At 44.8% G+C, this 13,582-nt stretch overlaps 1 protein-coding gene across 1 annotated transcript; it reads left to right on the top strand.

Annotated features, from left to right (window-relative positions):
• The first annotated feature begins 598 nt into the window (after positions 1–598).
• On the top strand, positions 599–12,548 carry Prdx3 (peroxiredoxin 3). Its single transcript, XM_069988135.1, has 7 exons — positions 599–698; positions 1,951–2,086; positions 3,493–3,634; positions 4,450–4,585; positions 6,068–6,171; positions 11,072–11,237; positions 11,780–12,548. Exons 1-7 carry the CDS (start codon positions 663–665, stop codon positions 11,831–11,833), a joined length of 774 nt encoding a protein of 257 aa, XP_069844236.1. The 5' UTR covers positions 599–662; the 3' UTR covers positions 11,834–12,548.
• The last annotated feature ends 1,034 nt before the right edge of the window (positions 12,549–13,582 follow it).

Below are 13,582 nucleotides of genomic sequence, written 5' to 3'. Positions count from 1 at the left end.
AACAACAAAAACTCCATAAAACAAGTTAGAGATGGAAATTTCTCACATATACTGTAGGACCACCATGTAAGTTTTATCTTTGATGTGCTGCTTCAAACTTCTGTGCTCACCACTAAGTTCTTGGTTTCATTAATTGATAAAAAAATTTTTTTAAATTAAAACACATTTAAATTTTTTCTAATTTTCCCAATGTTGAGAAGAGAGGCCAAAGTGAAAGCCCACACACAATCCCTAAATGTTTTCAGACCCACAAAGCTTTGATGTATCTGAGCCACTTAGCTTATTAACGAACTAAAACTGAATTAATAATTAGTTCCATTTCATGTAGAAGCCAGAAGACTGCCTCAGGCGGAAATAGGAAGTGGGTTTATCCACAGCAGAAACTATATTCCACACAAAGTTACCAAAACACGAAAGCAGTAGGAAACAAGCAAATACCTAGCACTCAGTTAGCTATTTAGGTCGGGGCGACAAGCAGGACAGGTGTTTTGCTGCTCAGGAAGTGTAAAGGTAATTTTCCCCTCCCGGTCCTCCAAAGACCGGAAGAAGGAGCTGCTGGCCCCGCCCCGTGCAGGCCACACCCACCCGCCGAGGTCCCGCCCCCTGCGGGACTCGCTTCTAGCGTCTCCGCCCCGACCCGCCGTTCCCGCGTGCACGTGAAGATGGCGGCTGCTGCCGGGAGGTTGTTCCGGGCCTCGGTGAGTGGCTGTCGGCTGGGCACAAGCGCAGAAACACTGTGATGGCCATGGGCACTGCTTCCCGGACAGGCTCGCGCTCCGGCCTGCGGGCTGTTCGCCCTTCTTGGAGGGTATGGGCGGGTAACGGACCCGGAGGCCTCCTCCACGGACGCCTAGTGCGCTTGCGCAAGAACTCCCCCTCAACCCCCCCCCTCCCCCGCCCGCGTCCCTCCGCGCGGAGTCGCTGCCCCCGGCCCCATACCCCATTTCCACCAAAGCATCTGGTCCTGGCCCTGGAATCAGGCGTCCTGACCCCGCCTCGGTCACTAACTTCGACCTTGCCAAGTGACGTCGCCTTTCTGAGCTTCAACTTACTTGAATCCTAAATAGGAAAGAGCTGCGCCTGCTTCTGGGTGCTGCTCTGGGCACACTCTTAAATGCTGAGTGCAGCCAGTGCTACTGTAACAAAAGCCGCTTTCTCCCCCCTCCGCTATCGCCGCCCGCTTTTCTGTAGGCGCAACCTAGTGACCTCTTGCTGCCCTCCCTGCCCTTTCTCATTATGGGGTTCAAGGCAGGCCCTTCCTCCTTCTTGCGTCACGCCCGACGTTAAAGTTGAGCAAACACTTCCCTTGAAACCTCTCCAAGGCCTCCCTTGAGCATGAACTTTGCTCTACTTGTTTGCTTGTTTCTGAGGAAACCTTGATTGGTGGAACATGGCAATACTTGGTGCGGGGAAATGGCTTGTACTCAGGGACAGCCCTCTGTTGTTTTTTAGAGCCAAGACTGAGTCTTGTCATTACAGTTCCCTCCTCACAGTCTTGAAGAAGGAAGCCGAGGGGGATGATAAGAACAGGGAGATCCAGTCCTTCGCAGAGTTTGGGGGGGGTGGTGGTTGGAATTTGGTTTACCAAAGCCTAGGACAGCCGAGGCCATCATTGGCATGATGCCCTTTCAGCTGGGCCAGATTCAGTCACCCTTCATGAGAGTTTCTTTTCTTTTTTTTTTTTTTGTTGGTTATGGGGCTTGAACTCTGGGCCTGGGCGCTGTCCCTGAGCTCTTTAGCTCAAGGCTATCACTCTACCACTTGAGCTGAAGCACCACTTCCAGTTTTGTGGTGGTTAATTGGAGATAAGAATCGAATGGACTTTCCTGCCAGTGCTAGCTCTGAACTGTGAACCTTAGATCTAAGCCTCCTGAGTAGCTAGGATTACATTTGTGAACCTCCAGCGTCTGGCTCTTGAAAGTCTTTCTCATATAAAACTTCTCTTTACAGGTTGCCCGGCATGCAAGCACCATCTCTCAGGGTATTTCTACCTCTGCAGCCCTTAGGCATGTTGCTTCTAGAAGAACGTGCTTGACAAACAAACTGTGGTCTGGCTCTACTCAAGCAAAATTCGCCTTTAGCACTAGTAAGTGTTATGTGCTTCCCATGTAAAGGAAATATGAATCATTGTCTTTGGACAGGACAGCACCTCTGAACCCTGACTTTCCTTGGAACTTTTGAAACCTAGCATGAAGATGTACCTAAAGAGCAGCTCTGTAGGGAATTATCTGCAGTGCTTCATTGACAGCATCAAAATGTTAGGATCTACCCATCAGAAAACATTAAAAAAAAAAAAAAGCTAAGCCATAGCTTAAAGAATATAATTCTTAGGTAAAAAAGTGTTTTTATTTAAGATGTCTAAAGAATTACAACAACTTAATAATGAAAAGATAACTGGGTAAAATAGAAACAATATGTCCCATCCCAAACACATTAATGCAGTGTCTGGGGGTGAACCAGGGATCAGTAATGTTTAGAAGTTCACTGTATAATTGTAATGTGCAGCCAAGATTGAGAATCACTCAGCTGCATTACACTTGTCTCATTTCCTTACTGGTTGCCAGAGCTTTTAAACTGGGTTGAAGGGAATCGGTGTGGGGGTAGAAGGGGTGGTATTTCTCAGATTCCTACTGGGCTTGTTGTGTGTAAAGGGTGGCCTAGACAGTTTGACACTGAACTCTTTTGTCCCTCATTTCCAGGTAGAAGCAAGTCTTCTCCAGGTGCTTGTTTGATTGGTTGGTGGTGGGAGTGAGAAATTGGTGCTGGGATGGAATCTGGCGTTCATACTTGCTAGGCAAAATGCTCTACCACTGTATTACACCCCAGCCCTCCTTTCCAGTCTTGATACGTCTCTTTTCTTTCTGTTCCCTGCTACACCAAAGGACCACTCACTGAGATAACTGAAATCACCACTTAACATCAGTCTTATACTCCTTCCTAACTAATCTTCCCCCAAACAGCCATAAATCCACTCCTGCCTGACTCCCTTATCTCTTCTGTGAAGTATAGACTCTGCTGCCCGACACTGGAGGACCTGCCTGGCCTGGCCTGGCCTGGCCTGCAACCCGTTCTCACCTACTTTGTCTTCTGCTCTTCTTCCCACCATAGTCAGAGATTCCGTGCGTTGTAATCAAACTGTGCCAGGAGCACTTTTCTGCCCTGCTCTTCCTGCCAGTCCTCCATGCTTCTTACCATGTCCTCTCTCTACTAGACAAATCTAACCCGCGTTTAGAATTAATCTCCAAGTCTCACATCTTCCTTAAGTCCTCCCTCATGCCTTTGTCTCCCTTTTAGTTTCCAAAGTGCCTTGAGTTGAATTGGTGCCCAGTTTCGAATCTTGTGCAGGAAAAATTACTGTACCGAAGATGGACAGTTGAACTGAATTTGTATTACTAATTAATGACTACGAGAATTTAAATAAGATCATGTACTGCTGACAAATGGTGAATTACTATGGGTGTGGCTTCTTTATTTGGTTTTATTTTTTCCTAGGTTCCTCATCTTATACTCCCGCTGTCACCCAGCATGCACCTTACTTTAAAGGCACAGCTGTTGTCAATGGAGAGTTCAAAGAGCTTAGCCTTGATGACTTTAAGGGGAAATACTTGGTGCTTTTCTTCTACCCTTTGGATTTGTAAGTGATTTCTATGATATTTCCATATCATTCTAGAAGCAAGCACTGTTCTCTACCTCACACCAAAACTGCCCATTTGTACGTTATCTTATGGTCAGGGAGGGAGTTCTTTCTGACCCCTTGTCACTGATGACCTGCTCCTCACTTAGGAGTGATGTAATTAAGTGGGAAGAATGTTGGAGTTGAATGTGACCCTGTCTTAGTACTTTGCAACTGTGGTTCCCTAAGACAGTCTGGGAAACTTTGGGGGAAATGAGAAAAGGAAGGATAAGAAACTATGTGGTTTGGTTTTGTTTAAAATAAGGCTAACTAGTTTTTTTTTTTAAAAAACTTTAGAATGGCTCTCTTCTTGTTTTTTGGTATAATTCCTTCAATAAGAAGGTATGAAAGGAGCCAGGAACTGGTGGCTCATGCCTGTTCAGGAGGCTGAAATTTCATAAGGATTGTGGTTTGAAGACAGCTTAGGCAGAAAAGTCCATGAGGCTCTGATCTCCAGTTAACTCGCAGAAAGCTGGAAGTAGAGATGTGGGTCAAATTGTAAAGTGATAACTTTGAGCGAAAAAGCTATGCAAGATTGTAGAACCCTGAGTTCAAGCCCCACTACTGGCACCAAAAAGAAAAGAGAGAGAGAGAGATGGAAGGTAGTGGCTCCCTAGTGTGATGTGACACTGGAATCTCTGAGGGCTCCCTTGAGGATGCCTGTCGGTTTGCGTTTTCAGCGTTGAGCAAATGGAACTCATGTTGAGAATATTTAATATTCACATTTTAAGTTCTTGTTTCTAAATTGTCTGATGAAGCTCTGTTTTCCCCCCAAGCACCTTTGTGTGTCCTACAGAAATTGTTGCTTTTAGTGACAAAGCCAATGAGTTTCATGACGTGAACTGTGAGGTCATTGCCGTTTCGGTGGACTCCCACTTTAGCCATCTTGCCTGGATCAATACACCAAGGAAGGTACATCACCAGTCACCTCGCTGTGCACTCATGACCTTTTTTGTTTTATTTTTAGTGGACCAATAATATATAATCTACAGTAAAAACATTCTGTTGTTTATGAGATAATGTGATAATTTTATGTGTGCACGTACATTGTCAGATGATCAAATCAAACTTTTTTTTTTCCTTTTTGCAAGTCCTGGGGCTTGAACTCAGGGTCTGGGCACTGTCCCTGAGCTTTTTTTGCTCAAGGCTAGCACTCTACCACTTGAGCTACAGCACCACTTTTGGCTTTTTCTGTTTATGTGGTACTGAGGAATCAAACCCAGGGCTACATGCATGGTAGGCAAGCACTCTACCACTAAGCCACATTCCCAGCCCCAGAAACAAACTTTTTTGTTGTTGTGGGGCTTGAACTCAGGGCTTGGGCATTGTCCCTGAGCCTCTTTGTAGTCAAGGTTAGTACCCTATCACTTGAGCCACACCACACTTCCCTAATTGACATTTGTATCAACTCAAATATTGATCCTTTCTTTGTGGTATGGATATTCAAAATCCTCGATTTTAGTTGGGCAACAGTGGCTCATGCTCATGCCTATAATCCTGATTACTTAGGCTGAGGGTCTGAGGATCATGGTTTCAAAACTGGCCTGGTCAGGAAAGTCTGGATCTCTCATCTCCATCTAGCTGCTATAAAAAGCCAGAAGTAGAGCTGTGGCTCAAGTAGTTGAGTGCTACCTTTAAGCCCAAAAGCTCAGGGACAGCTCCCTATGCCCCCACCCCCATAAAGTCCCAGGACCAGCACCCCTACCTCCCTCCCCAAATCTCTTTTTGGTCCTTTGTGATCACTTTGCTGTGCCATGGAAGCCAGAAGCTTCTTCCTTCCATCTACCTTTAACTGTGTACCTGCTGCCCAACATGTCACCCTTCCCCCAGCATCTTAACACTCAGATCCCATAAAGAGCGACCTAAAAGTTGTCAAAACACGGCCAGTCCAAAGTGGACTGTTTGTAGCTCTGTCTCCTGTGACACTGCATGTATGTTTATTGCACTGAAATTGGTTTCACTGTTGTGCATGGTCAGTGTTTCTGGCTATGCTGAGACTATCAATATCAAATCATTCAGTATTTCTCTTCCATTTTTATATTTCCAAAATCTATCTTTAACCCAAAGAATGCTTTGAAAATTAGAAAAAGACCAACAGTATCAGCTGGGTTTAAATCCTTGCTCTGCTTCTTTCTAGCTCTGACTAAAGAAATGAACTTAACCTTTTTGTTAAGTACCTTATCTATGAAATGGTCATGGTAATAGAATTTAGGCTAGCATGACTAAGGGAGGAAATTAGTTAATAGGAAGGATTTATTGGTGTACATTTGCTGTTACAAGTGCAGTTACTGTTAATTGTTTACATGTTGCCATTGTTGTTGGTTTCAAACATTGTTGCATGGTCCACAGCTGTAAGACTGCCCAGCAGCCATTTTGTGTTTGCATTTTTATTAGAATGGAGGCTTGGGCCACATGAACATTGCACTCTTGTCGGATTTAACCAAACAAATTTCCCGGGATTATGGTGTGCTGTTGGAAGGTCCTGGTCTTGCACTCAGGTAAGATCGTGTTCCTCATGGTTTTCTGTATTTAGTGTTGTCCAAACTATTAGGGTACTTACATGGACTTTAGAAACTCATATATATATATTTGTGTGTGTGTGTGTGTGGTGGTATTTTTATCTTTGTTGGATCTTTTAGTTTGTCTTTTACATTCATTTCCTTCCCTTTCCCTTTCTCTCTTCCTCCATTTCCCTCCCTCTCCCTCCTTCTCTCCCTTTCTTCCTCCCCCTTCCTTCCCTCCTCCCCCCTTTCCTCCCTTCCTTCTTCCCTATCTCTCTCCCTGCCCCCTCCCCCTCCCTCTCCTTTCTCCTTCCCTCCCCCTCCCCCTCCCCCATCCTCCCTTCTTTCTTTTTTTTTTTTTTGGGTCCGGTCGTGGGGCTTGAACTCTGGGGCCTGGGCGCTGTCCCTCAGCTCTTCAGCTCAAGGCTAGCACTCTACCACTTGAGCCACAGCGCCACTTCCGGCTTTTTTCTTTTTGCTTATGTGGTGCTGAGGAATCGAACCCAGGGCCTCAGGCATGCAAGGCAAGCGCTCTACCACTGAGCCACCTTCCCAGCCCCCTTCTTTCTTTTTTATCCTGGGGCTGAACTCAGGGTCTCTATGCTGTCCTTCAGCTTTTTTGCTCAAGGATAGCGCTTTACCACTTGAGCCACAGCTCCACTTTCAGCTTCTTTTTTTTTTGTCTGTCGTGGGGCTTGAACTCTGGACCTGGGTGCTGTCCTTCAGCTCAAAGATCAAGGAGGCGCTCTACCACTAGAGCCACAACACCACTTCCGGTTTTCCCCAGGTTAATTGGATATAAGAGTCTCTTGGCCTTCCTGCCTGGGCTGGCTTTTTATCCCGATCCTCAGATCTCAACCTCCTGAGTAGCTATGATTACAGGTGTGAGCCACCGGCACTCAGCCACTTTCAGCTTTTTGGTGGTTAATTGGAGATAAGAGTATCACAGAAGAAAAGGAAAAGAGTCTCACAGATTTTCCTGCCCAGACTGGCTTCATACTCAGCCTTCTTAGTATCTAGGATTACTGGTGTAAGCTACCAGTGCTGGCTTAAATTTTTAAAGTTTATTTTGGAAAAGGTTTTTTTGGTGCCAGTACTAGAGATTGAATTTAAGGTCTAATGCTCTTGCTTGGCTTTTTTGTTCAAGCTGGCATTCTACCACTTAGGTCACATCTCTACTTTGAGTATTTTTGCTGGTTAATTAGAGATGTGTCTCTGGTTTATCTGTGTGGGATGGTTTTGAACCACCATCCTCATGTCTCAGTCTTCTGAGTAGCTATGATTACAGGTGTGAGCCACCAGCACCTGGCTGGAAAAGCATTTTTTCAATACCTATTTTATTTATTTTGTTGGTTGTGGAACTTGAACTCAGGGCCTGGGTGCTGTCCCTGAGCCTCTTTGTGCTCAAGGCTACTACTCTACCACTTAAAGCCACAACACCACTTCCAGGAAAAGCATAAGCAAAAACATAGCTGTACTTGGTGAGTCAAGCCCATAATCCTAGCTCCTGGGAAGCAGAAATGGGATATTAAAGTTCGAGCAAGCACTTGCTGGGAATAGCGGTGTGTGTCTATCATCTCAAGTTACAGGCCAAAACACAGGGCCTGAGTGCAATGGCACACATGATCAGAGAAGCACAGATAGGAGGATCACAGTCCACACTGGCCCCAGAAATTGAGAGTCTGTTTTGAAAATAACAGACACAAAAGTGGCTGGTAGGGTGGCTTAGATGCTATAACGCCTCCATAGAGGTACAGTGGTGTGATTTCAAACAAAAACGCCAAAACAGCAACAAAAAAAATCCTCAATTTTAGTCTGCATAGGTGTTGATTAAATAACTTCCTGTGAGCATGGACAGCTTTCCGAAGTGGCTAACATGGATGAGCCCTATCTAGCTCTTCTCCTCTTAGAGAAGGATGTTCATGGGGCTAGGAAGGTGGCTCAGTGGTAGTGTTTGCCTGGCATACATGAGGCCCTGGGTTTGATTCCTCAGCACCATATAAGCAGAAAAAGCCAGAAGTGGCCCACTGGCTCAAGTGGTAGAGCACTAGCCTTGAGCTAAAGAGGTGATGGACAGCGCTCAGGCCCAGAGTTCAGGCCCCACGACTGGCCAAAAAAAGAGAGGATGTTCATGTATTGATGCGACAATGGTCCATTCTCCCATACAGTTGAGGCCACTGCTGGCTGAAGAAGGGATTGGGGGAACCTGACCTCAGGTGCTTTGTGGTTTTGCTGCGGGTGCTTGAACCAGCTCACCTGCCCTGCCTCCTCACAGTGCTGTCCTCTTGACTTATAGCTAGGAGTTCAGCACTTGGATACACATGGTAGCTTGGGCTTTGTTGACCTGGAGGTGATTAGTATGTTCCTTTAGTAAGCTTGCTTTCTTTTTTTTTTTTTTTGGGTCCGGTTGTGGGGCCTGAACTCTGGGCCTGGGCGCTGTCCCTCAGCTCTTCAGCTCAAGGCTAGCGCTCTACCACTTGAGCCACAGTGCCACTTCCGGCTTTTTGCTTATGTGGTGCTGAGGAATTGAACCCAGGGCCTCATGCATACAAGGCAAGCACTCTACCACTGGGCCACCTTCCCAGCCCCAGTAAGCTTGCTTTCTCAGAGTTGGCATGCAGAGGTTTTCCACATATGGTCTTGATAATTTTGCAATCACCCCTACTAGCATTAGTATTAGGAGTAAGGGAGAAGAGGCACTAAGTCTATGCCGAGTGTGGCTGATAGTGTCTTTCCTGAGTCTGTGAGCCCCGTTGCCTCTGTCTGTCTGGTCTATCCCAGCCGGCCCCCTTCTGGAACAGCACTAGAGCCAGGCCAGAGAGGGAGAGGTTCTTTATACCTTAGTGTTCTGCTTTTCTGCCAGGTTGGACTTGAACTATGATTCTCCCAATCTCAACCTCCTAAGTAACTATGATTATAGGCATGAACTACTGGTGCCTGCCTACCTTTAACTTGCCCTTTCTCTGAAGGGTTGACATCAGGCATTTTATATCCTTTAAGAGACTGTTAAAAGCTCTGGGTTAATCTACAATTTGGTTTCTGTCTTTGCTGTGTTTGGTAACCAGAGCTTTATTGTTGATGAATTGGTTAGACTGCACAATTTTTTGTGTGTTAAAGCTGTGTATGTGCATGCGCTTGCTGCTTCTGGCTTTTTGTTGTTGTTTTGTTTTGTTTTTGCTCATAGCTGTCTCTACCACTGCTTTGTTACAGATTATTTTGAAAACATACTGTCTCCTTTGCTGGCAGTATGTTGTCACTGATTAAAATATTTTTTTTTCTTTTTGGGGTCCAGTCGTGGAGCCTGAACTCTGGGCCTGGGCGCTGTCCCTCAGCTCTACAGCTCAAAGGCTAGCGCTCTACCACTTGAGCCACAGCGCCACTTCCGGCTTTTTTTCTTTTTGTTTATGTGGTGCTGAGGAATCGAACCCAGGGCCTCATGCATGCAAGGCAAGTGCTCTACCACTGAGCCACCTTCCCAGCCCATCGATTAAAATATTTGCCCTAGGGATGTAGCACTGGTGGAGCCCCTGCCTACCACCTATGTAGCACTAGGTTTGATCCCAACATTGGCCCTCCCTGAGTTAAGACAGGAATTCTGGTAGTACTTTGTCTTTAAAAAACAGTTCTAGTTTTGAGAGAAAAAAAAAGTCACTTCTCTGTAATTAAAAGGATTAATATTGGAGTATCTTTCACAAAGGTTTAATTTACTCTCCTTTAAGTTCAGAATTGCTTACTGTCTACATGTTCTCCGTTGCTCCACTGGTACAGAAGATAATAGTAAATAAATGTTATTGGTTATGTGTAAAGTATTACAGAAGGCAACTTGCTTTTTTAATCTATGCATTGTCGAGCATTTTGAAGAAATTTTATTCCTTGAAGTAAAAAGTAACTCTGTTGTATGAGTTTGGAAAGTGCACCTCTGTGTGTTGTGTGTGTGTGTGTCTGTGCGCAGGCGCTTTTAGCAGTAAAGCAGCATGGCTGAGAATGCACTGGAAAACAAAAAAAACAAAAGCTCTGGGTTAAAGGTTTCTATTGGTGTATTGGTGTCTAAGTAACAGCTGTACAATCAGTCTTAGGAGGAGGAGGTCATCTTAGATGATTGCTGCTATTTATTGCATGAACCCAGGCATCTATTACATGAAGTCAGGACCAGCATATTCTCTTCAGACATTTTCCCAAGGTTTCCTCCCATCAACACCATTCATTTAATAAATATTTATTGCTTACAATAAGATATATCCGGGCTGGGAAGGTGGCTCAGTGGTAGAGTGCTTGCCTTGCATGCATGAGGCCCTGGGTTCGATTCCTCAGCACCACATGAGCAAAAAGAAAAAAGCCGGAAGTGGTGCTGTGGCTCTAGTGGTAGAGCGCTAGCCTTGAGCTGAAGAGCTGAGGGACAGCACCCAGGCCCAGAGTTCAGACCCCACGACCGGACCCAAAAAAAAAAAAAAGATATATCCACATCCCTTCTCATTTGTCTAGAATTTCTTGCCCAGATTTGATACAACAGTCCAAAGAATGCTTGCTAAATCACTGCTAAGAAGTCTTACTCTTGAATTCATTGTCTTTCAGATAATGTGTGACATTTGGAGCACATTGGTGAATTTACACATGTGACCATATTTTATGTTTTCTGTGGTGACCTAGTTCAGTCATGCCATTATTAAAATATCTGTCATTAATGAGAGATGGTGAGCTTTTTGTACAACAGTGAAAACTCCATTTTTGGCTTTTGTACTCAAGGCTGGGGCCCTACACTTGAGCCATGCCTCCAGTTTATAAAGCCTTAATTTAATAAATGCTTTATTAGAAAGAGAACCAAAAGCAGAAGGGCATGTGTTGACTTGTTGCAACATCCAGTGCTGTTGATGTACTAATGAGGATAAATCTGACACAGAGGTCTCTTCATAATTGACCCCAATGGAGTCATCAAGCATCTGAGTGTCAATGACCTGCCAGTGGGCCGGAGCGTGGAAGAGACCCTCCGCTTGGTGAAGGCATTCCAGTTTGTGGAAACCCATGGAGAAGTCTGCCCAGCAAACTGGACACCAGATTCTCCTACTGTAAGTTCTCTCAAAAGCTGTGGGAAGCCGGGCGCCAGTGCCTCACGCCTGTAAATCCTAGCTACTCAGGAGGCTGAGATCTGAGGATCGCGGTTCAAAGCCAGCCTGGGCAGGAAAGTCTGTGAGACTCTTATCTCCAATAAACCACTAGAAAACCAGAAGTGGCGCTGTGGCTCAAGCAGTAGAGCGCTTGCCTTGAGCTGAAGAGCACAAGGACAGCGCCCAGGCCCAGAGTTCAAGCCCCAAGACCGACCAAAAAAAAAGCAGTGGGAATCCAGTAGAGGGTCCCAGGTCTTCTCTTCTACCAAGAAAGCCCACCTTGAAGCAAGAGTGCAGATAGTACCCATGGGGTGAGGCTGTGGGTCAGGGGTGGGCTATAGGATGATTCAGGCTATGTATGGAATAATTTCCCTCCATATATTTAGAAGGAAACAGATCAGTCTAAGAAGGAGCTTTAGTTCAAAATTGGGAGCTTTTAGCTTACTTTTGAAACTGTTATTACAAAGTCACCATTATCTAATTAATTGGCTTTATACTTTCAGATTAAGCCAAGTCCAACAGCTTCCAAAGAATACTTCGAGAAGGTCCATCAGTAGATGATCTGTGTGCACCTGAACCTTCACTACAGAAAACAACCTCAGCTGGCACCCTTTTTGCATTTCAAAGATTATTTATAGAAGGAAAAAGCCAATCATGCTTGTATTTATAGATACTACTCTTTATTTCTCTTTAACAAAGAAACCCCTCTTGTTTCCATTTCCTGGAGAGATATCATTCTTAATGTTTTCTTTTTTGTAACACTGGCTAAAACTTTGTCCAGGCAGTAGTTAGTAGCCAACAGAAGTCCTTTATTGGCAATGTCCTTATTGATCATGTCTTCAGTGGGCAAAGAAAACACTTCCTCCTTAGCCTTCCAGACTTTTCGTTGCTCCAAAGTAACGCAAGTATGGAAGGCTTCTGATCAAGAGTCCTGATTTTTCTTCTTGAAGTTCTTTGTATTAAACTGAATTTCCTTTAAGACAACATAGCTTTATGTTATTAGGCTCTGCTGTCCAAGCTAACTCAAAATGGATGTCTGTGATGGAAACAAATGTGAATTGAGACTAAAACACGGTGGAAACGTGACTTAACTGATCATGCATGACCCTGTCCCTGAGGTTTCTAGTTTACAGTTATTTTATTCACTAGCTGACTTAGTTCAGTGTGTATTTTCAAATAATGATTAGATGTAATTATAAAGGATCTATATTAAATCCAGAGATTGAATTTTGATTCAAGTGCTTGATGTAAAATATAAAATAAACATACTTTAAAATACTTGAATTTTTCATGTCATTAGCTATTGAGTCAGCTTGATCTAGGCTCCGCTTTTCTCTGATTCCATCCACACTTTGTGGGCATTTACACAGATGCTGCCTCCACCCAGGAAAGTCAGTCAGATAGAGAAATAGTTGAGTAAATTACTGAGTGCTGGCCCTGTGCCAGGCACCTGGATGTTGAAAGCATGGCATGGAAGGCCTGTTTTTCTCTACAAATGTCCCCCAATTGATCTAGTATTCAACAAAGAAGAAGGGGGAGGAAAATCCAACAAAAAGCCTGTCTGGCTGATAGGTGGCACACTACACAGTGCAGCTGTCAAGGCAAACAGCAAACTTAGTTTAATGTTCTTTTAAAAATTCTCAATAATTTCTAAATAAGGAGTGTTGTGCTCTCTTTTCCCATGGGTCTTGCAAATTATGGCTCTGACTTTACCCAAAACCATATACATTTTTTTGTTGTTGTTTGCCTTGGCTTGAACTCAGGGCCTGGGCACTGTCCCTCAGCTGCTTTTTCTTTTGCTTAAGACTAGAGTTCTACTATTTGAGCCACAGTATCACTTGCGGGTTTTTCTACTTTATGCAGTACTGAGGAATCGAACCCAGGGCTTCATGCATGCTAGGCAAGCACTCTACCAGTAAGCCATATTCCCAGCCCTTACATTGTTCTTTTTTTTTTTTTTTTTGTCGGTCATGGGGCTTCAACTCTGAGCCTGGACACTTCCTGAGCTCTTCTGCTCAAGGCTATAGTGGTCTATCACTTTACACCACAGGGCCACATCCAGTATTCTGGTGGTTAATTGGAGGTAAGTCTCACGGACTTTCCTGTCCGGGCTGGCTTTGAACTGTGATCCCCAGATCTCACCCTCTTGAGTGGCTAGGAGTACAGGTGTGAGCCACTGGTACCTACGTGTACATTGTTTTTATTTTTGCCAGTCATGGGACTTGAACTCAGGGCCTGGGCACTGTCCCTGAGCTGCTTTTGCTCAAGGCTAGCACTCTACCACTTGAGGCAGTGTCACTTTGAGC

This window comes from Dipodomys merriami, unplaced genomic scaffold, assembly GCF_024711535.1.
Source record: "Dipodomys merriami isolate MVZ:Mamm:240054 unplaced genomic scaffold, mDipMer1.0.p SCAF_35, whole genome shotgun sequence".
Lineage (NCBI taxonomy): Eukaryota > Metazoa > Chordata > Mammalia > Rodentia > Heteromyidae > Dipodomys > Dipodomys merriami.
The sequence above is the reverse complement of the archived record's forward strand: the minus strand, read 5'-3'. Positions and strand labels throughout refer to the sequence as shown.

Excerpts from the sequence above, each read along its gene's own strand:
- Prdx3 (XM_069988135.1), top strand. The coding sequence starts at position 663 with ATGGCGGCTGCTGCCGGGAGGTTGTTCCGGGCCTCG. Across the intron at positions 6,172-11,071 it reads GGTCCTGGTCTTGCACTCAG|AGGTCTCTTCATAATTGACC; the intron begins GTAAGATCGTGT and ends AATCTGACACAG. Across the intron at positions 11,238-11,779 it reads GGACACCAGATTCTCCTACT|ATTAAGCCAAGTCCAACAGC; the intron begins GTAAGTTCTCTC and ends TTATACTTTCAG.